This window comes from Miniopterus natalensis, chromosome 1 (genome assembly GCF_054644295.1).
Source record: "Miniopterus natalensis isolate mMinNat1 chromosome 1, mMinNat1.hap1, whole genome shotgun sequence".
Classification (NCBI taxonomy): Eukaryota; Metazoa; Chordata; class Mammalia; order Chiroptera; family Miniopteridae; genus Miniopterus; species Miniopterus natalensis.
The window spans coordinates 116,500,623-116,523,578 of record NC_142081.1 but is presented as its reverse complement, the minus strand read 5'-3'; the positions used below and the strand labels follow the sequence as shown (position 1 = coordinate 116,523,578).

At 42.8% G+C, this 22,956-nt stretch overlaps 1 protein-coding gene and 1 pseudogene across 1 annotated transcript in view; one reads left to right on the top strand and one right to left on the bottom strand.

Moving 5' to 3' along the window:
* Positions 1 to 17,955, bottom strand: part of LOC148094360 (ankyrin repeat domain-containing protein 26-like) — a 60,656-nt gene extending 42,701 nt beyond the window's left edge. Inside the window, exons 1-4 of the mRNA XM_087822122.1 lie at positions 17,852 to 17,955; positions 13,491 to 13,605; positions 13,155 to 13,328; positions 12,330 to 12,427 (exon numbers count right to left, since the gene is read on the bottom strand). Coding sequence (XP_087678248.1) covers positions 12,330 to 12,427; positions 13,155 to 13,328; positions 13,491 to 13,605; positions 17,852 to 17,955 — 491 coding nt within the window. The remainder of the gene's footprint in view (positions 1 to 12,329; positions 12,428 to 13,154; positions 13,329 to 13,490; positions 13,606 to 17,851) is intronic.
* Positions 17,956 to 19,250: 1,295 nt separating this feature from the next.
* Positions 19,251 to 21,626, top strand: LOC148094359 (transforming acidic coiled-coil-containing protein 1 pseudogene; annotated as a pseudogene).
* Positions 21,627 to 22,956: the final 1,330 nt, after the last annotated feature.

Genomic DNA, 22,956 nt, shown 5'->3' with positions numbered 1-22,956 from the left:
CACACAGATTTTCTCCTTCCTGATTGTCCTATGATCCTTCCACCCTAGTAAATCACAGGTAGGAGTAAAACTATATGTTGAGTCCTATGATTTTCTCTAGTGAATAAGCCCACCAAGGTGTGGGTTCAGGAACCCCTAACAGAATGGAATTATGTGTCATTTTTTATATGCGGGATGGTATGTTCTACATGATTAGAGGCAGAAGTTGATTTCAATCATACCTCTCCTGGAATTCCTTCTTCTTGATGCCTCGTCTGAAGATTCCTGTAGATCTATTTGAATAAAGGCATGGGAAGGTGAATGAAACGATGATGTCAGAAAATAATATGAAAAAGGCAACAATTATATTTATTGAAAATATAAAATACAGAATCTCAATAACTTATAACACGTTCTATAGTATGGAAGTTTAAGTAAAGAAAATGAAACATCACTGTGACCATTTTCTCCAACTAAGCAGGGTTTACTTCCTTTGTACAATAATTATGAATCAATCAAGTAACTGGGGTAGCGAGAGAAAAACGATATTTCTCAAAGATAGTACAGTAGTGTTATAGTGATTACACAGTTCTTGACTTCTAAACTTTTTAATATCTTATGACACTACAAACATGGCTCTCCTATGAAAGGCAGTTGTTGACAGGGCAAGGTAAAGAATCAAAGAAACTGTATCCAAAATGTAGAGTGAGTTACCCAGGGATATTCCAACAAACTCAATATGTGTGCTAAAAAACTGGTCTTTCCTGTTGAACTGTTGCTCACCCCTGCTCATCTGATAAAGTCCTATTCTCCACCTCCTGTTCACACACCAGTGCACAAGCTGGAGACCTATGAATGAACGCTCTTAGATTTTTCTCCCTCTACTAACTTTTTACAATTAATTGTCATGAAAGCAAATGAACTACACTTCTTTTCTTTCTCTGCTTTATTTAGCTCTTGTCAACTGCCCTATTCAAACAGTTGGCTTTCACAGGGTCAAAAATAAGGGCAACTATTATTATTCATTCATAAATTAAAAATTTTAAAGCAGAACAATGGAGAAAGACATACACCTAGAAAAACACAATCATCTTAAATAGAATGAATTGACCCTCCTGACTTGATTTCAGCATGGATGGATAACACCTTCATCATGGCCTGATGCTAGTCCAGGCTTCCTTTGTCTCCCACTCCCTTTATGTAGTTTCCTTCAATCTGTCCCCTACATGAGGGCTTTGCAAACTAGGGCCCATGGGTCTAAAACAACCTGTCATCTGGTTTTGTACATAAAGTCTCACTGGAACACAGTCCTGCCTTCTCACTGACATATTGTCTATGACTGCTCTCACACTACAATGGCAGACTTGAGGAAATATGACAGACCACATGGCCTAAAGTCAGGCCCTTTACAGAAAAAGCTTCCTGATCCCCTCTTCACATCAAAACCAGAGTGCCCCCATCAAATGTAATCTTATGGCATTTCTGCTCGATACTCTGCTATGAATCGCTGCAGTAAATATTGCTGACTCCCTACCTTCTTGCTGGAGACCCCCAGCTGTATTTCGACATTTACTGTCCCGATACACAAACAAGGTGGTATCTGCCCAGCTCAAAAATAGAAATGTTTATACTAAGCTAGTCACAGTAGTAGGTTACCACTAAGTGATTTAAGAGTGAGCATGTGATGTACCCCAAGCCTATTAAATGTTAGAGAAAGTAAACTGCAAGCTTCTCAGTTTTCCTCCTATTTAAAAAACACATAGCTCAACATCAGTAATCAGGGAAATGCAAATGAAAGCCATAATGCAGGACCACCTCACTCCTCTCAGAATGGCTGTCCTCAAGATATGAATAAATAAATAATAAAGGTTGGCCATGATGGGGGAGAAAAGAGAAAGTCTTGTGCCCTGCTCATGGGATTGTAAACTGGTACAGTCACTATGGAAAACAGCATGGAGGTTCTTCACAAAATTAGAAATACAACTGCTATCCACTTCAAGGCATTTACAACAAACAGAGATTTGAAAGGATATCTGCACCCCTATGTTCACTGCAGCATTACTTACAATAACCAAGATATGGAAGCAATGTACATGTCTTTTGATAAAAAAAGAAAAAGAAAGAAGATGTAGCAAGTATATAGTATATAATGAAATATCACTAAGACATGGAAAGAAAGAAATCTTGCCATTTAAAATCACATGGTTGGATTAAGAGGCTGTTATGCTAAGGGAAATAAGACAAAGACAAATATAGTATGTCTCGCATGTGGAATCTAAAACAACAAAACAAACAAAACAGAAACACACTCAATAGCTACAGGGAACAAACTCATGGATGCCAGACGACAGTGAGTTGAGGAGACGGATAATATAGAAAAACGTGAATAAGGAGTGAACCTTGTAGTTATAACATATGTGAGCCACTCAGATGTACTGTACAGCACAGGGAACATGTCAGTATCGTAATAACCTGCATGGACATAGAGGGTGACTAGACTTAGCATGGTGATCACATCCTAAAGTACGTAAATGTCAAACCACCATGTTGTACAACTGAAAGTCATATATTGTGTGCCAACTATAATTTAAAAAGAAATTTCAAAGGAAAGGAGAAACACATAAGGAAAAGCAGGCCTTCCAGCCTTTATACACTGTCATATGAGAATATGATGCCTCGGAGCCCTCACTAAGCAGCTGGCCAGGAAAGGACACATTAACACTGACAACCATGCACCTGAAAAGGGACAACTGGGATCCTGATGACATCACAAAAACACCAAAACAATCCTGGTTCCTATTGTTTTGGCCACAGTTAATTAGGCCACCTATCCTCTGAATTAAAAGCAATGACTGACAGCCCAAGGCCTACAGGGTAAGATCTCTTCCTTTCTGGTGTAGGAGACTTTCAAAAGCTTGTCTTAGCTAGGTAGTCACCTCATTCCCAACCATTCCCACAGGACACATTGTGCACCTTCAAAACTAAACTGGGCATTCATGCCCCAAAATTCTCTTGTACATCTGAGCCCTTGCACTGCTGTTCCCGCTGCCTAACCAGTCATATCGATAGAAGTTCCTCCTGCTAAACATCCCTCTTCTGCCCCTCTACCTGGCAAACTTCTTCACGTTCTGCATGCTTACTTTATATTCCATCCACACTTTTTGTTTTAATTATAAATCTTCTTTTCAATTGATTTGTGAGAGAGACAGGGAGAAACAGAGAGAGAGAGAAACAGTGATTTCTTGTTCCACTTCCTTATGCATTCCTTGGTTGATTCTGGTATGTGCCCTCACCAGGGATCAAATCCACAACTTTTGCATTTGGAGACAATGCTTTAACTAACTGACCTACCTGGCCAAGGCCTCACCTACTTTTATTTATTTATTTATTTATTTATTTATTTATTATTTATTTATTTATTTATTTATTATTTATTTATTTATTTATTAGTACCTGGCACCTCCTAGGTACCTGATCACTGGTCTTCATTTCTGTTGGGGATACAATGCAGGCCAATGATAGGATGGACACTGTTTTCCAATCCTGCTTGACAGCAAGAATGACCCAAGGAGCTGGTTAAAAATACATATTCCCAGGCCTCATCCTCCACAGTCTATAGAAAACAATGGGAATCTATGTTCTAACAAGCCTCCGGCTAATTCCTATCAGGCACTGGGAACACATCCAGGAGCCCTTCATTCCAACGTCTTGGTTCAGCTCTTTTGTTCCCTATGCATCTGGCCCTGTATTCAGCAAAGCTGTAGCTGTTGCTTGAAGGTGGACATGATTAAAAGGTCAAATATCATTAAACTGTATTCTCAAAGAGAATGAGCCCTGAACTTTGCACAGCAGATTTATTTCTAAAAGCTGTTTGCAAATGGAATTTGGGGGGATATGTGTGTGTGTGTGTGTGTGTGTGTGTGTGTGTGTGTGAGAGAGAGAGAGAGAGAGAGAGAGAGAGAGAGAGAGAACAAGCATATATTTAATACCATAGTTTGCAATTCAAGGGAATGCATTCAATTCAACTAAATTAATATTGTTGGGTGACTTATGTGCTGGGCATACAAGGGATTTGCTTAGAGTCCAGTGAGGAAGATGGTGAAATAAACAGGCAATTACAACACTGTGGTTAGATAAGGTTCACACAGGGACCTAGGAGACCACGAAGGGGGGTGTGCATCCAACTCTGGGTTGGCGCACATCTAGGAATTTTCAGGGGAAGTAACAGGCCTGTAAATTGGAATTAAGTCTTTTTTTTTTTTTTTTTGCAAAGTGACTCACCCTTCTCTAATTTATCCTTGCAGAAAAATGAAGTTTCACATCATTTATACAAGCATGTATACAAGCATGCAGCGGCACAAGTTTTGAGTTCCTGCTAGGGGCAAGGCGCAGAGTGAGGTGTGGCAGGGAGACCTGGGTGAGAAAAGCCCAATCCCTGCCCTCAGGGAGTTTATATCACACCCCCTCAGGGTTAAGTGCTGTTCTCATCTGGGTCATTAATCCAGTGGAATCTGTGTATGTCTGAACAGGTAGTTTACTATTCAGGTCTTAACTCCTTTTACTGAAAAGGCTGTGTGTTCTCTTTCATCACCACGTGGTGGGGAAATCCAGTTCCAACCAACACTTCAGTGCTGGCATCCAGGAGAAAACCCAAGTGCACGCTGGAGTTCCTAGAGCTGTTTGCCACGAAGCCACGGAGGTCTGGATGGGTTTGTAGGGTCTGTAGGGTCTGTGAGTACCAGGGCAGCCCGCAGACCTGGCAGCTTTCCTTCCCTCTGGGCATGATGAACACAAGCGCCTTTCAAACCACCTGTCTTTTCTGCCTGTCTGGTAGGAGCTGTGTAGATCCTTTCAGCACTGGTGTCTTCCCGTCTTCCAGATGGGGAACTTGAGGTACAAGGGGTACCTGGAGGCAGTGTTTGCCACCTGGTGCTTTGCACCTTGTTTTCTCGGCCACTGGCTTAGCCTTCGGGATCCTCAGTTTCCTCCTCTGTGCATGGGCACAGTGGTAGCATCTGTAGTAATCTTGAACCTCTTAGGACCCTGAACTTCTGTGAGGAAGTGATGAAAGCTGCCAGGAGAGCTTATGTTTATTGAGGCCCACTCTGTGTCAGGCCCAGTGTTTGGGACTTTCCCCTCATTGTCTCATGTAATCATCAGTAGAGTCTCTCTGGCCAGGTATTAGTCTTGTCTTTATCTCACAGAGGGGAAAGGAGGCCCAGAGCGGCGAAATGCCTGTTCCCAGGCCACACAGCGGTGGTGCCAGCAGAGCCAGGTGCACCATATGGCAGAGCTGGGGCCGGGTCACAGGCTCTCTGCCCCTGTGCCCCAGGTGGGGGCGTGGAGAACACAGCACACAGCACCCTCTCCTGCAGTTCAGGGGTTTGAGCACCCCAAGCCCGCCCACCGGCCAGGTAGACCAGGCTTCCCCCGTTTGCTGGCTAATGCAGGCCTGGCTGTGCCCTCGGCAGGGCTTTCAGTCAGCGTGTGGCGACCCAGACCCCGGCGTGGGGCCGGACTGAGGCCGGGCGCTGAGGCCCGGCGCCCGGCGCCCCTGCGAGTGCCGGCTCGCGGCGCGTGGGCGGTCGCGCGGCCTCCCGGGCTCTGGGTCCCAGGAATGTGGGAGGGCCCGCCCCCGCGGTGGGACCGGGGGGCTTCCTCTGCCCGCAGGGCGCGCTGCTGCTCCCGCCCTGCCCCCAACCAGCCGTGCAGGAGAGGGGGCTGGGGGGGGGGAGCGAGGGGCCTCGGGGCTCATGGATGCCCGCCGGTGGGCGGGAGGAAGTGATGAATATTCAGAGGGGAGGGGAGCGGAGGGCGAGCTGGCTTGCTGCTGCTCCCTGCAGCCCGAGCCGCAAGACTCACGGAAGAGGCAGCGGGAGTTTGCGGGCTCCGCTGGCTCCGCCCCGCGAAGCTTCCGCCAGCCCAGGAACGCGACCCTCCCGTGACCGCTGTGCCAGGCCCGGCTGTGCGGCTGTGGCCGCTGCCATGTCCCAGGGGAAGCCCGGGGGCTGGAGGCGGCGGCGCCGCTGCGGGGCTCGGGCGCAGGGCGGAGCCGACTCGCGCACCGGCAGGTTCCCGGGTGCGCGGGGCATGACGCCCACGGCGCGGGAGGCGCAGCCACCTCGGCGCTGGCCCGGGCTGCGCTGGGCGCTGCTGCCTCGCCTGGGCCAGGTGAGCGCCCGGGGCCCCTGGAGGGGGCGGGCGGGCGGGCGAGACTGGCCTCCAGGGCAACTGCCCGCGGTGCCCGCCTGCGGGGGTGGGGGGGGAGGGCCTGAGTCCCGGGGGACCCCTCCTGGGGGGCTCGCGGGAACGCGCCGGCCTTGCCCGCGACCGAGCTCGTTACCAGGCTGCGTGGCTCCAGAGGGTGGGCTGCGGGCTCGGGGAGCCGGTGCCCGGAGCCTCCCCGCGGACGCCCTCGCGGGCTCCAGGCCGCCTCCCACCCCTCACCTTAAGTTCTCACCATAGATTTAAAGCATCAATGTAAAAGAATAATGACAAGAGTAAGATCCTAGTCTGCTCAGGCTCCTGGTAGGCACTGAATAAAGTATAGGAAATAATAGAAATCACAATGATAATAAGGTCTTTGAAGGGAGGGACCTGGTTTTTAAAATGTTTGAATTCTGGAACATCAGCATAACACCTAGTACCTAAAAGACACCTGAGAGTGAAATAGCAAACCATTAAGATCAATCAATAACTGAATTTTGAGATTTTCTTTGAAAATTCTGTTTCAAAAAAACACACAGGAATAAACCAGGCACAGCTTTCTGATATTATAGGCACCTTCAAAGTCACCACTATTTCATCTTTTCATTTCGTATAATTTGCAAAACCAACCTACACATGTTCTTGTTGAAGGTCTTGATTTAGGGACCCCCTAACAGAATGGCATTATGTGGCATTTATGATGGGTGATGTTACGTTCTACATGATTAGAAGCAGAAGGTGATTTCACACATACCACTCGTGGAATTGGTTATTCTTATTTCTTCTACCAAACATTCCTCTTGATCTATTTGAATAAAAGCACGAAAGAGATAAATGAAACGATGATGTCAGAAAATAATGTGAAATAAGCAACAACTCTATTTATTGAAAATATAAGATACAGAATCCTAATGACTGATAACACGTTCTATAGTATGAAAGTTCCTATAAGAAAATGAAACATCACGCCAGCAATTTTCTCCAACTAAGCAGGGTTTCATTCCTTTGTACAATAGTTATGAATCTATTGAGTAACTGGGGTAGCGAGAGTAACAGGATAATTCTCAAAGGTAGTACAATAGTGTTCTAATGATGACAGTTCTATTTCTTTGTTTCTAAACTTTTTCTTAATATCTTACGACACTACAAACATGGCTCTCCTATGAAAGGTAGATGTTGACAGGACAAGGTAAAGAATCAAAGTAACTGTATCCAAAATGTAGGCTGAGTTACCCATGGATATTCCAACAAACTCAAAATGTGTGGGAAAAATCTGGTCTTTCCTGTTGAACTGTTGCTCTTCCCTGCTCATCTGATAAAGTCCTATTCTCCATGTCCAATTCACAGGCCAGTGCGCATGCTGGAGACCTTTTAATCAACAGTCTTAGATTTCTCTCCCTCTACTAACTTTTTGCACTTAATCCTCATGAAATCATATAACTGGACTTTTCTTTCTCTGCTTTACTTTGCTGCTATCAACTGCCCTAGTCAAACATGGGCTCTTAATGGCTTTCACAGGCGGGAAATAACAGCAACTATCGTTGTTCCATCATAAATTAAGAAGATTTTTTAAGTAGAACAAATGAGAAAGACATACGCCTAGAACAACACCTACTTTGGAAATGGAATGAATTTTGTAAAATCAGAATAGTGCTTAGTACTTTAAGATATGTGAGAATTAAATAACAAACCATGAAGTGGACCAATGAGTAACTGAATTTTGAAATTGTATTTGAAAATTCTGGTTCAAAAATACAGAGATATAAACCAGGGGCAGCTGTCTGACATTATGAGCACCTTCAAGGTCAAAACTCTATTGCATCTTTGTGTTTCCTATGGTTTGTAAAACCAACCTACACAAGTTCTTGATGAAGGTCTACTATGTCCAAGGCATCCTCATACAGTTCACATCACACAATGAACTCAGTGCCACAGCTGGGTAGCTCACTGGCATTTTTGTTAATATGAAACTTTTTTCTAGTTTTATTATAATTTGTTGAGTCCCAAGTTGAGCTATTTGAATATTTATTATGATTATCTTTAACCAATGGCAACAGAGCGTCTGGTTCTAAGGAAATTACACTGTCATGACAATTATCCAACAAGCAGAAGGATCATCTTGTTCTAATGAAGTCAACGTGCCTCATTCTGTTTTGACTTCTGAGGAATGAAGTTGATCATAGTGAGACCTTATTGGTATCATATGTAAAATAACCTATGCTTCTCAACTGGCATTGCCTCTCTGACTTCTGTACTATTGGTAGATATCTTTAAAATCCAGTATCATTGGGATTGTTTCACTCTGGCTAAGTGTTGTAGTTCTTATTGTTTGCTATTTGTTTTTGGTGCCAGGAAAGTATTGTTGAATTCATAATTTTAGTGACTTTTTAGTGAGGCAAATCACTATGTAATAACAAGTATTCATTTACCAAGTGTAATCTATTTGCTGTGAAAACTAAACAAAACATCTATATTTAACAAGTCCAATTTGTTATACTGTGATTAAAGAGGAAACATACTACATCCTAACTGAAATCTTTTTACTTTTTACATAACCATATCATATAGGATATTAGAATTCATGAATAAATAAATGAACTTCTTTTCAAACAATATTGTCCCAGATTTTAAATCACCTACAATTAATGGTTTTAATAATACTAGATACTAGTTTATTAAGGAAGAAATTAAGGAATACTATACATGTAACTTACACATTGTGGTTTTTTTTTAACTGCTCTTTCTTTATCAAAACTTCCTTACTCTTTATCTATGGTGGGAACACTTAGGGTAATTCACTATTAGAAATCTTACCATGATCACTCCTTTCAGAACATTTTACAGATAGCATTTCTCCTTCATATTCAGTAGTTCGTTGTTGATTACTATGTATAAAGAAATGGTGATAAATAATATTACTGTATTAATACTAAAGCAAATATTTTCCAAATGTTGTAAATTCTTAGAATTTTTCCGGTAATATCAGAGCTAATATTCAAACTTTAATTATACCATACACTTTAAACTTGTAAGTTCTACAAACTTTTTATTAAGCACATAATTGAAAAGAAAGTTACATGAAATAGTCATGATTTGAGGGCCATATATTTCAGTGAATTAATTAGTGTCAGCTTGACATAATGGCAAGTATCTTCAACTCAGACATCATAGTTCTATAACCATTAGCTATTTGTTCTCAAACAAGTGACTTTTCTTTGGGTCAAACTCCTCCTCTATAAAATATGAATCTTACTGCCTTATTTTAGAAGGCTATTAGGATGATTATATGAGATAGTACAGCAAAAAGACATGTTCAGAGAAAGAGTAAGGCAAAGAATAAATCTGTTCATGAACTTTATTTGTTGAAACTATTTTGGAATCCCAAATAAACACCAATGTGGGTTTTTCAAAGTTTCTAACATTCAAATATTGCAGTTTTTAGAAAATGTTATTAATTTTGGTTATTAACTGTTCTTTCTTCATGGCTTGTAATTCAGGGTATCTCAACTAGTATATAACTTGCAACTAAATTTATTTACAATTATATTTCTTCATGAAGTCAGATATCAAAATACTCCCCTATTTTGGTAGTTAATCATCCCAACAACAGAAAACTAAGAGAAGTCACGAGCTGGCCTGGACTCCCACTCTCCCTTCTCTACCTACTCAAACTGTGATGAAGCAGATCTTTATGAGAATGATGCGCAATCTCCTTGTCCACCCCCATTTAGCTTGCGAGTTAGAATCCTACTTGTCACTCATGGATACTGATGAGGCATGCATGGGCCCTTAGCAAGTCTCATGCCCAATAACCTACTTTTGATTCAGAGCTTTCTATTGACTGACTTCCAGGTGAGGCATAACTTAAAATATTTTGAAACCGGAAGTAAATTCAAGTCACTTGGGAAAGTGTCATTATTATGGCAAAGATATCACTTGAGGGGACGACTGTAATTATGGAATCTCAGGCAAGTTGGTACCTACTATTCTGGGAAAGGTGATATGGGACCTTCCACTACCTAAACAAAGATGCTCTACAGGATATAAAGTGACCATGGGGTACAGATCTGGTAACAAAGGAGAAAGGAAAGTCTGGCCTTTTCCTGCAGCATTATTTGAACCTCTCTGACAGCTTAGAATGGTCGTTCCATCTAACACCTTCTGGCAGGAAAAAACAAGAAGCTCAAAGGGTAACTCATCTGCGAAGGTCTGGGCTAATATGTGAGCTACACATAGCTTTTTCAGTGTCAGGGGAAGGCTGTGGGTAGCTAAAGCTAGGAAGCCAAGCTGCCAGAACACAGTGCTGGTAATTAGAATAATGGCCGAGCATATAAGCATATGTATGTAAACTATAAAATGCTGTAACTTTCAAGTCCAAGGGTGAATCAACATGAACTCTCAGGAATCTGGATCAGCAAGGGCAGCCTGGGAGCAAAGATCAATTTTGACTTAGGACCTGTTTCAATAGCAACTCTGCAGCAATAGAACCAATGGAGACAACAGAGAGATCAGAATGTCCTTTTTACATCTCCATCTGACTTGTGAAAGAAGACTGTCTCCCTTGGACTTAGGGAATCCTTTAGGTTCCTACAAAATTCAAGGGGGAGAGTATAGGAGATAGCCCCCAGCAAATACACATTTTTCTGCTAACATGAACACTTCAAGACCCCAAGTAACTAGTTAGAAAAACCAGAGATGTGACTTTATTTGTAACCCCATGCATAGAGGTTCCACTTGGAATGAAATGGATAATGTTAGGATCCTTATCAATAAAGATCTTAAAAGTCCTGAAATAAAGACTCTGGCCCATTGCTACTTCAAACTAGTCTAGCCTTTTGCTTGGAGCCTGGCTGATGACATAGACTAATTCACTGCCATTCTCAAGCTGCCTTAAATCTCATCTGCTCCATAAAAACAGTGAAATTATTTTAAACCTCAGTTTCCTGTTAACTAGCATTTTAAAGTAAATATTTACAAGATAAAACCACTAGATAGTCTTACACACAATCACCCTTGAAAGATATATTACTATCATCCTTGTCATATCCAGAAACATATTTGGAAATGCTAAGAAATGTTCCCAAAGTCACACACATGTCAAGCAGGAAAGCTGGGCATTAAGCCCGGTTTCGTGTGAATTGAAGGCCCTTGTCTCTTTTCTTTATCACTCACATATAACTTGCCTCCATTAAAGGAAGTGTTTATTCAATTAAAGTTATCTTTCTCCTTCTATCCATACCAATAAAAACTAAAAACATCAAAATATACTAGAAATGAAAGAGAATAACAACTGATGAGCCCAGACTATATCTGGTAGCAGTTTTCACAGTCACTTAGGGATAACCTAATTATATCAGTGTTTGTCAAACAAAGCAATTTAAAGCAAAGGATTATCCAAAAGACAAAATCAACTTCTATTTATATTTAACATGCACCTTTTAAGGAAAACTATATACAAAGTAAAGGTTAAAAAAACTGTAAGAGAAACTAAGTCCACTATTGTATCAAGTAAACTATCAGTTGAATCCATAAAATACATAATTAATAAAACTAGTATGAAACCCCTCTAGCTAATATAAAATAAATGATGAAAAAGGTCACATTGCAAATGACATCAATCAAAATTATAAATAAATAGAATCCTCCAGTATACTGCTATTCCAGTTGCCCAGTCAGAGTAATTGTTTTTCTACCTAACTGATAATATGTTCATAGTTTTTACTGTATAATTATAAGTTAATCTTCTTGTTAATTTAATCTTTCTCATTTGAATGATTGTTACCACTCTAGATCAATACTAGGGTTTAAAAAAAAAAAACAGCACACTCTCCCTCTTGGGAGCACTCCTGAGCCTTTCCCTTGCCCCTCTTCACCCTCTCAGGCTCCCATCTCCTAAACTCTAAGAGACCTCATCAGACTTGCAACCAGGGGAGCAGTGGGCAGTGGAAGCTCATCCTGGGCTAGCCCTCTGAACCTGTCTCCAAGGCCCCTTTTCTCTGAGTTTACACTGAGCCAAAGCAACTCTGCCTAGGCTCTCCCCTGTTGCTTCTTTTATCCTAAGCCCTTCCTTGTTTCACTGTCCCCAGCTTTGATAAATGTGCTCTCCAAATACAAACTAAAAAAGGAAGAACAAGCTATTGTACCTTTCTATCTGGCCGACTTTTGCCCCTCTAGTTACTAAAAATTCGACCATCTTCTGTTTATTTTCATGTTTAGCAAGTGCAAGTGGTGTGCGGCCATCCTGTAAAGCAGCAAAAACAATTTATGATTTATAAAATTACATATATCCAAACTGAATATTAAAACTTATAAAAGATCCTCTGAACTTAAACATGTAATATAGAAAGTAAAGAAAAAGGAGCTGCTTTCCTCTCACCCCTGTGCAGTCACTGACTGTTAAAATGCCCTCCACTCCCTTTTCAACAGGTTAACTTCAACATCATTCTCCAGATCCCACTTCAGATATTTACAGTCCTGATTCCAAGACTCTTTGTTCCTATCACAGTACCTATCCTGGTATGCTGTCCTTCCTTTACTGCCTGGGGACTGCGGCTTCCTCTTCCCACTTGCACTCCCCAGCTCCCCTTGCTGGGCACTAGGGCTCCCCCTCCCACTCGTGCCCAGCAGCACCCATTTCCTAAGCCTCTGCCAGCATAGCAGCCAGTCCCCACCATCACTTCACTCCCCCAGGCCTTCAGTCCTCTGGGCTCTGAGCCTCCCACCCACTCCCAGGCCCTAAGAGGAAGCTGTCCTCCTGGGGTAGAAGGGTAGCTGGGAGACAGAGCTTTGCCCCTTCTGTGGCCACCACATTCCTCCAGCCCTCCCTGACTGGGCTTTGGAGTTGTTGCCATGGTGACAGGGCCTGATAATACTGTGTTCAGTGTATGTGTGTGAGAAAGAAAATGCTTGCAACTAAAGTAAAAATGTGTATTTCAAATATTTTGTAAATAAAGTTATTTGATCTATACCGTATTTCTTGCTTCAGTATCTGCGTCGTGGAAAAGCAGCTTTTCCACCATAGATTTACTGGGACCAAGGACAGCATAGTGGAGAGCGGTGTTGCCATTGTTGTCCATTATATTTGGATTAGCACCATGTTCTAGCAGAATAGCTGCACACTCTTCTTGCTGACATTTTACAGCCTGTCAGTATTATGCCAAAAAATAGATTATAAATTCTAGGAATTCAAAGTAAACATTCCACAAGTTTCACCAATGACTTATAGTTAAATGAGAGAAATTCATTTTTATTCAAAGTGTTTACTTCAAATCCATCGCATGTTAACATAGTTGGCTAGTACCTACCTGAATCAGAGCCGTCCTGTTTTCAACGTCACCGAGGTCCAACAGGCATTTTCTGTCTGTTAGGAGAGTCACCACTTTGGGATGGCCATGGATACAGGCCACATGGAGAGCAGTCCTATGAAAGTGAGAGGACTCTTTAGGAACTTAGAGTGCACTATCTCAATATACATAGTTATTCATGTAATTATAAACATTTGTCCCTACACCTTCATTTTCTTCTGGGGACAGTACAATATTTACTAGTTCTTGTTATGCACATTAATGAAGCAGCAGCCTATCTGAACGGAGGAAGACCTGGGGATTCAGCTCAGCTTGAGTCTGATCCTGTTTTAACTGTCACTTGTTTGCTATCACTTGACCTTTCTGTGCCTCAATTTCCTCATCAACAAAATGGGGATAAAAATAGTAGTTATCTCACAGGACACCAGTTTGCTTTAATGAGAATCTATGCAAAGCATTTACTACAGTTCCTAGCACCAAAAAACAGCTTAATAATTGTTACATAATATTAGTATCACTATTACTATTACTATGACTTTACAAAGACAACATTTCAATTAAGTACAATGGTATCATTATACCTACTTTGCAGGCATGTTTTAAGGATCAGAAAGAACACTGAGTATTTCAATGATTCTAAGATGCTTATTCTCTCACATTTTAACATCTCCAACATTGGAATCCAATTTTTAATTCAGAATGTCTTACAACTATAGTTTGCAGCATTGTTTAAAAAAAATCTTATTGATACATAGAATACTGGCATCATACCGTCCAGGGTGCCTTTCCCTGAGTGAATAATGGTCGATACAACAGACCTCTTGCATTTCTGTTCAAATGGTTGCCATTTAAATAAATTTTAGTTCTTAAAAGCCTTATGGGGGAAAGAGAACCAAAAGAACAAAACAAGAAATTTTTAAAATAATTCTTACTTTGATTTTCAAGAAAATTTAAGCCCAAGGAAACTCAGGATTTAAATGAAAAGAATGGCTCATTTTGTTCAATATTTAGATTTATAGATTGTATGGAAAGCAAATCTTCCCAATGATCAATATTAGTGTTTAACACTATTATGCATTTTCAAAAGGGCAGGTAAAGGTTATCTTTTACAATATACTACCTTCAGAAATGCTTTTGCTTGAAAGGAGGGAGAATAAGCTTCAACTGTGATTAGGTCCTAATACTTCAATTTTGAATTTCTCATTTTGCTCATATTGGGCAACATGAAGATTTTAAGGATGAAAGGGGCCTGAGAGATTGAAAACATCCTGAGTAGAATGTGTCCGCTGCATAATAGGCATTCAGGTTATATTTCATGTACAAATGGATTGAAAAAATGGATAAACATAGTGGGAGGGTTCAATATTTTTAAAGGAAACTTTTATAAAGTAAAATGATACATCGGCAGTAGTAATAATCACTGATATTTGCTTTTTTAAAAGAAAAAAGTCAGTTAGAGAAAAACAAATATCACATGATATCACTTATATGTGGAATCTAATGAACAAAAATAAACTGACTAACAAAATAGGTTGAGAGGTATGGATGCATGAAATAGAATAACAGATCTCGGTGGTGAGGGGGTGAGACAAGAAGAGATTAACCAAAGACATATATGCATATGTGCATAACCCATGCACACAGATAATAGTATGGGGAGGGCCTTGTGTGGGGTGGGGGTTGGGTGGGTAAAAAAGAAAGAAAATGGAAGACATCTGTAATACTGTCAATAACAAAAATTTTAACTTTTTAAAAAAATTTTTTTATGTTTGTTTTAAATTTATTTTCAAGAGAGAGGAAAAGAGAGAGAGAAAGAGAGAAACATCCATAAGCTGCTCCTTGTAGGCATCCCGACCTGGGATTGAACCTGCAACCTGGATATGTGCCCTGACCGGGAATTGCACCAGTGACCTTTCAGTGTATGGGAGGGCTATGGCTATGAAGCTCCAACCAACTGAGCCACACTGGCCAGGGCATAGTTTTTTTATCTTTTATTTTCATAAGGACACAACTAAAATGATTAATCTATAGTCATTTACATATTGTATGTAATAAAGCTATATAAAGTAAAATATATATGTGTAATTATATGCATACACTCTACAGGCAGATAAGAAACAGCCCAAGTGTCCATCAGTAGATGAGTGGATAAAAAAGCTGTGGTACATTTACACAATGGAATACTATAGAACTGTAAAAATGGAGGAACTCTTACCCTTTGTGACAGAATGGGTGGACCTGGAGAGTATTATGCTAAGCAAAATGGGCCACACAAATACAAATACCATATGTTCTCACTTATATGTGGGATCTAATGAACAAAATAAACTGACAAACAAAATAGGACCAGAGGCATGGATACATGGAACAAACAGAAGGAGGGGGTTGGGAGGAACTGAAGGAGATTAGCCAAAGAACATATATGTCCATATATGGATAGCTCATGGCCACAGACTACAATGTGGTGGAGGCCGAAGGGGCCTGGGTGGAGGGGCACTAAATGGGGTGAAATGGATGACATTTATTACAGTGTCAACAATTTAAAAATATATATTTCCTTTACTTCTGAAGAAGCTAAAAGTTGTCAAGAGATACCAATCCTCAAAAAAATCTCCAGAAAAAAGCAAAATAGAAAGTGAGAAATAATTTTATCTCTGCAAGATTCATATTATTGCTCTTTTCCAGAATGATTTTATTCATGATAATATTTCCTAGAATTTCTGTACCTGATCATTGCAGAAATCAGATGTTTTAAAAAATACTCATTGAGAATGATCAGAAATAAATTTTATTACATTTTGCACATATTTTCAGCTAACATAAGATGATAATCTGTGTGTATGTATAATCAAACCGATTTTTTTTCTTAATACATTGCTATTTTAAGGAGTGCTGAGAAAAACAAATTATATGTAATTTATCTAATTATTTCATAAAGATATTTTAGTATAAATAGAATTGATGGGTATAGGATACACACAGACATTTTAAATGTGGTACTCATCACCAAATTGCCTATTTCAAAAGTCAGAAGCAACTTAAACTTTAAGCAGCAGTACAAGGACAATCCCTGGTCGTCTTCACAAACTTTGTGGATGGAAAACATTATTTTACTCCTCTTTCAACATAAATTCCTTTTTTTATCAGGGGCACTAATTTTTTTTTTTTTTTTTTTTTGTCCATTGGTCACTTGTACTTAAGCAAAAAGGTCTTTGTCCACTTTCAAATTTGTTTTTCCTTGTTGATTTCAAAGACTTCTCTATAAAATGAAGATACACATTTTCTCTGATACACAGACATTGTAAATATTTTGCAAGTATATTGTCTTCTATTTTGCTAATATTGTCTGATAGACAGAGGGTTTGAATTTTTTATATTGCTCAAGCAACCTCCAGAAATCTTGCTTTTGAAGTCTTTGCCACCAACAACAAAAATGTATAAATGGGCACTTGTGTTTTCTTCTGGTACTTTTCTCATTTTGTGTATTTAAAAAATTCAATCTTGAATTTACTTGGAAGAGATAAAAACCTAGTTAGTTTTCTCCAAATATTTAACAGGTATCTCTCCACCCTTTGTACTTGACCTTTTCCTACAGACATGAAATGTCACCAGTAGCAAGATCTAAAGTCTTACATATATTTGGGTGTTTGGACATTTTCCTTCTGTCCCAATCATTTATCTGTCTTTTCAGCTACTAGTAAGCAAACAGTTTGTGGAAATTTATAGCACATGTTGATACCTAGAAGGGTAAACCTTTGTCTGCTACACAAATTTTTTCTTAATTTCATGACAATAATGAAAGACAACCAACGTAACTCAAAAATTTTAAAACCATACTTATTTGGTTTGTAAAACTGACAAACATAAAAAGAGCACACATTTTGAGAAACTGAGTCTTCCTAGTCGAGGGCACTGCCATCTTCCCACCTGAAAGTCCTTCTGAGGTCCCTCAGTAAGGAGCGTAGGTGTGCCCCGAGATAAACGGTTATCGGGTTTTACCTAAAGAACTTTTAGCCCAGAAGTTGCTGTATCATGGGAATAAAGTGTGACCATCAATATAAAATGCTGTATACACTTAATTTCGTTTCCATTATTGATATGTGGTTAAATCGCTTAACAATTGTCAGTAGAGTGTGTGCAGGGGGGCTCTGAGCGGGTCCTTGTGTCTGTGTCTGTGCTGCTCACGAAGTGGCCCGAGCGCTGGGCCCGCAGGTCCCGGGAGGCGCTGCGGCTCCGCGGGCGGCGGGACAGCGGGCGGGGCAGGCGGCCTGCGCTCCCCCTGAGCCGGGCAGGGGGGCTCCTCCGGGCCCACCCGCCTCCTCCCCGGGGACCCCGCGCCCCAGCCTCGCAGTCCCTGTTACCTGCTCATCCTGTCTCTGTCATTCAAGCCGCTTTTCCCGAAAAACAGAGCTTGCTTCACTCTCCACACGCTGCCGGCCATGGCAGCTCTGTGGATCGGTCGCATGTCGCTGTCTCCGGAGCCGGGCCTTCCGCCTCCAGAGTTGCCCCCCCTCTGGCGTGGGGGGTGACCCAAGGGGGCCAGGGTCGAACGCCTCCGAAAACCAAACATTATTGCAGAGGCTACGGGCTTCAGGGAAGCCCCACCTTCCCCTCCACTATTCCCGCCTCCGGCTCCCAGTACCTCTCTCTCTCTCTCTCTCTGTCTCTCTCTCTCTCTGTCTCTCTCTGTCTCTCTTTCTGTCTGTCTCTCTCTCTCTCTGTCTCTCTCTCTCTCTGTCTCTCTCTCTCTCTCTCTGTCTCTGTCTCTGTCTGTCTCTGTCTCTCTCTCTCTCTCTGTCTCTGTCTCTGTCTCTCGCCAACAGCCCGCCGCCACAAGGTTCAAGCAGAGCCTTGGGCAGTTGAGGGCTTAGAATCTCCAGGCCCAGAATCACGGTAACCAAGCAACGCCGCTGACATCACTGCGCATGCGCACAGAGACCTACAGCCCAGGGTGCTCCAGCCCACGTGGGCCGCTCAAGCATCGCAAATCTCAGAGATTGCCCGTGGGCGGGTTTGGGGTTCTGTTCAAACATCCCTGGGAGTTAGCTGTTTCCTGACGCTTGCAAAAGTTATTCACCGCAGTGAAACAGCAGTCTTTGCTTAACTTGCTTCTGCTGGGCACTCGCTCAGGACAGGAGTTCCCACTCTTCAGGTCGGTTTCTGAGGAAGCCTCCAGGGTAACCCCCATGGTGCTTTCTGTCATCGCCTTGTCCTGGATGGCTTCTGGTGGGCGGGAGGGCAGAGCTGACCCTGAGGGGGCAGTTACACAGCCATACACTGCTTCTGTTCCAAGAGGTGCCGAGATATCCCTGCAATTCGAGGTTTCTATGGAAAATGGCCTCACTGCTGAAATCTTGCTAATATCACGTTCAGGTTCTTCTTTGAAATCCCTGACTGAGTAAAACGCAACAGGCTGCTGTGAAACCTCATTTTCTGAGGGTCTAGAACAAGTCTCAGAGGAGCATTTTTCAACCACTTCTGCTATCAGCTGTTCATCAACTTCTTGTGAGTCTTGGGTTTTGGCCCCAGGTCCTGCTAATCCTAGTGATTCCTTGAGAGGTGATCTGATGGGTGTTTCAACTTCAGGGGTCTCAAAATCACCTTCAGAATCTGAGCTGAAACAAGGATTTGGTCTCGGCTTAGAGTCCTCCTGGGGTCGCCCTCAGGGCCTCCAGCCTCCTTGTCTCTGCGCCCCCCCCACACACCCCAGACCCCGCCCACTTCGCCCACTGGGGGGGGATCTGCCAAGGGCTGGACGACATGAGCGCGGTCCTCCAGCTCCAGCTCCAGCTCCTACGAGTAGGGGAAGGGCAAAGCCTTTGTTCCCCTTCAAAATGGAGGGACCCGTCGACCGCGCCCTTCAGCGTTTCCAGCGGAGGCGCGGGTGTGGCTAAGCGAGCGCCCTGGGGGCGGGTGGGAGCGCTTCCCCCTAGTCCTGCTTCCCAATGGGGCGGCGCGGAGCCCTGCCGGGCAGGCGCCCCCCCCAGATGCCTCTCCTGAGGTCTCCTCAGGGCCCGGCCAGCGGCGCCCAGCAGCTCGGGGCTCGGGGGCTCGGGGTCCCAGGTCCCCCTTCCCCTAGAGACTCTTTTAAAGGGGAGTTTTCTGGAGGAGGGGACCTTGGGCAGCCTGAAGTTTCACACCACCACAGCCCTGGTCTTAAACAAGCCCAAGCCTGTCTCTCTGAGGAAGAAAACAGTTGGCGAGTTCTCAGAAACTTCCAAGGAGGGCCTGCCTCTCCCCCAGCCATCCTACCCTGATGAAATGGACGGGAACACAAATCCTTTGCTAGGAGATGCCAGGACCCAGAAATCTGTCCCCGACTTTAAGGAAGCATCAAGCAGCACTCCCAGTAGTGACACCAATGATTCTGGGCTTGAGCTGCTGGAGGAGTCGAGGAGCTCACCCCTGGAGCTCGAGTTTGATTTCACAGAAGATGTGGAAAATGTAGAGTCCAGGAAAGGCCTTCCAAGAAAACTTGGCAGGACACTGGGTAACAAACTGCCTCCCAAGGTACAGAAAGATGGTGCCAGTAAGCCAGTATGTGCAAAGGTGCAGATCCTCCTCTGGACCCAGCTGCAGACAGTGCTTCTCTCTCTCAAGCGTCTTCTAAGCAGGATCCCAGTCAGTGGGATAACCCCAGCTTCAGCCCCCTTGGGGGCCAGCCCACACTGCAGGACTCCCCTCCCCTCTCCCCTAAGGGCACCTACCACTTTGATGAACCCACGGATCCCTTTAAACCAACTACAGCTTTAACAAACAGTGACTTTTGTTCTCCTGCTGGTAATCATGTTAATGAAATCTTAGAATCACCCAAGAAGGCAAAGTTGCGTTTAATAACGAGTGGCTGTAAGGTGAAAAAATATGAAACGCAGTCCCTTGCTTTGGATGGGTGTCATCAGGATGAAAGAGCAGTGATTTCCCAGATTTCAGACATTTCTAACAGGGATGGCCATGCTACCGATGAGGAGAAACTGGCATCCACTTCATCTGTTCAGAAATCATCCAATCATCCTGGGCCGAGGTGAAAAACATAGAAAAAGAGACATGCCAGAAGATGGAGAAAGATGGATCTGCTGTGCCTGAAATGCTGGAATCCCCTGTAGAGAAGGCCCCCATGGCCGTGGCCTGTGGAGGAGAGAGCCCCCTGGATGGCGTCTGCCTCAGTGAATCAGATTAGACAGCCATGCTCACTCTGATAAGAGAAGAGATAATCGCTAAAGAGATTGAAGCAAATGAATTGAAGAAAAAATATGAAGAAACCCGACAAGAAGTCTTGGAGATGAGGAAAATTGTAGCTGAATATGAAAAGACCATTGCCCAAATGATTGAAGATGAACAAAGGGCAAGTATGACATCTCAGAAAAGCTTCCAGCAACTGACCATGGAGAAGGAGCAGGCCTTGGCTGACCTTAATTCTGTGGAAAGGTCCCTTTCTGATCTCTTCAGGAGATATGAGAACCTGAAAGGTGTTCTGGAGGGGTTCAAGAAGAATGAAGAAGCCTTGAAAAAATGTGCTCAGGATTACTTAGCCAGAGTTAAACAAGAGGAACAGAGATATCAGGCTCTGAAAATCCACGCAAAAGAAAACTAGACAAAGCCAATGAAGAGATTGCTCAGGTTCGAACAAAAGCAAAGGCTGAGAGTGCAGCTCTCATGCAGGACTCCGCAAAGAGCAGATGAAAGTGGAGTCCCTGGAAAGGGCCCTTCAGCAGAAGAACCAAGACATTGAAGAACTGACGGAAATCTGTGATGAGCTGATTGCAAAGCAGGGAAAGACTGACTGAGTTTCCCCTGTTAGCTCCCTGGATCTGCATTTGGCTGCTTCTCTCGTCACCACAATTATATTGCCTTACCCAGGAATTGTTGCCCCTTTGCAGAGAGAAAAACTTTGAAAAAGCACATGCCCACTGCTGCCTGTCCCGCTTTCCTGCCGATGCATAGCCCTGGGAGAAACCCTGGAGTGCCACACAGTCCCCAAAGGAGTGGCAGCAGGCCATCCTCGAGTCCTGCGTCACCTGATGGTCCAGTTAGACAGGCTGCTAAGTTGGGTTTGTGATTTCTCTGTCTGTAATTCATTTTAAAGTCAGCTTTACTTTTCCAGGTGCGTTAAATTTGTGATTTTGTGGCTACTGTCTGATTTTTGTGTGACCTGTTTATTTTATCTTTTAAATTTAATTTTCAGTATTAATGGTGTTATTTGAGGTGGTAACTTGGTTTTTGTTACTTCTAATTTGTGAACAAGAAGGGACTCTGACTACTCATTTGTACACATGCACACATATTTACACATGCTGCTCTTTTTCCCCTGAAGCATAGTCAGATAACTCTACAGAAGAACCGCTTTCCATAAATGTAAAAGCCTATTTTGAAAGTCCTGGCTCAGAATGCCAACTTGAGAATTTGTGACCACCCCTGACTCCTGCCTATCATGACTCATGACCCCGGCTCAGGTGTCACGTCCAGGGAAGACTTTGCCATCATCTTTTTTTTTTTTTTTTTTAAATATATCTTTATTGATTTCAGAGAGAGGAGAGGAGGGGGAGAGAGAGGGATAGAAACATCAATGATGAGGGAGTCACTGATCGGCTGCAGCCCACAACCTGGGCATGTGCCCTGACTGGGAATTGAACCCTGATCTCCTGGATCCTAGGTCGATGCTCAACCGCTGAGCCATGCCCAGCCAGGCCTCGCCATCATCTTTGTTGCCCTGGTATTTGGACGCTCCTCAGCCTTGATGAGTGTGAGTGTGACCCCTTTGGGGTTAGTTGGCAGGCTGGTGGTGACTGCCCCCTGCAGGCACAGCAGAGTGGGGCTCCCTCGGAGCTGGGGTGTGACTATCCTAGAGCCACTTTGTCTCCTCCACTTCACTTGTTGCTACAGAACCAACATTTCCTATTTATTGTCTATTTGAAATATGTGAAGAAAATCTACTTGTAAAAGGTTTAGATGAACTTATATAATTAAAAGGTCTGTAACCCCATCAGCAATTATAAGGTGAAGAAACAGTTGGTTTTGCACAAGTGTGATGCCTTGTTTTTCAGATTTTTTCTTTAAGGCAAAAAAAGTCCTTTCAAACTAAAGATAATTTTTAACAAAATGGGCAGTAAAAAATCATGTGAAACACTCTGAAAATCAGCACGTTTTGAATATTTTTAAAGAAAAGACATTTCACTAGAGGAGGGGAGTAAAGGGAGCAGATCCACACTCTGAGAACCCAATTCCTCAAGCTCTCATTCAGTGTGATGGGGCTGTTAACCCCCAAATGGAAAATTGCCATGTAGCCAGTGAATTCCCCAGCATTTCGTAGGCAAAACCAAATCCCTGCAAGTGTTTTAAAGCAGCCTTGTCTTAATCTTAGCACCCTGAAGGTCTTTATGGTGACATGCACTATGTTCAGTACATGTAACTTTTCGTACTTTTCCTGTAGAACTATTGCATGGTCCACCTTCAGCAATAAATTGTGCCT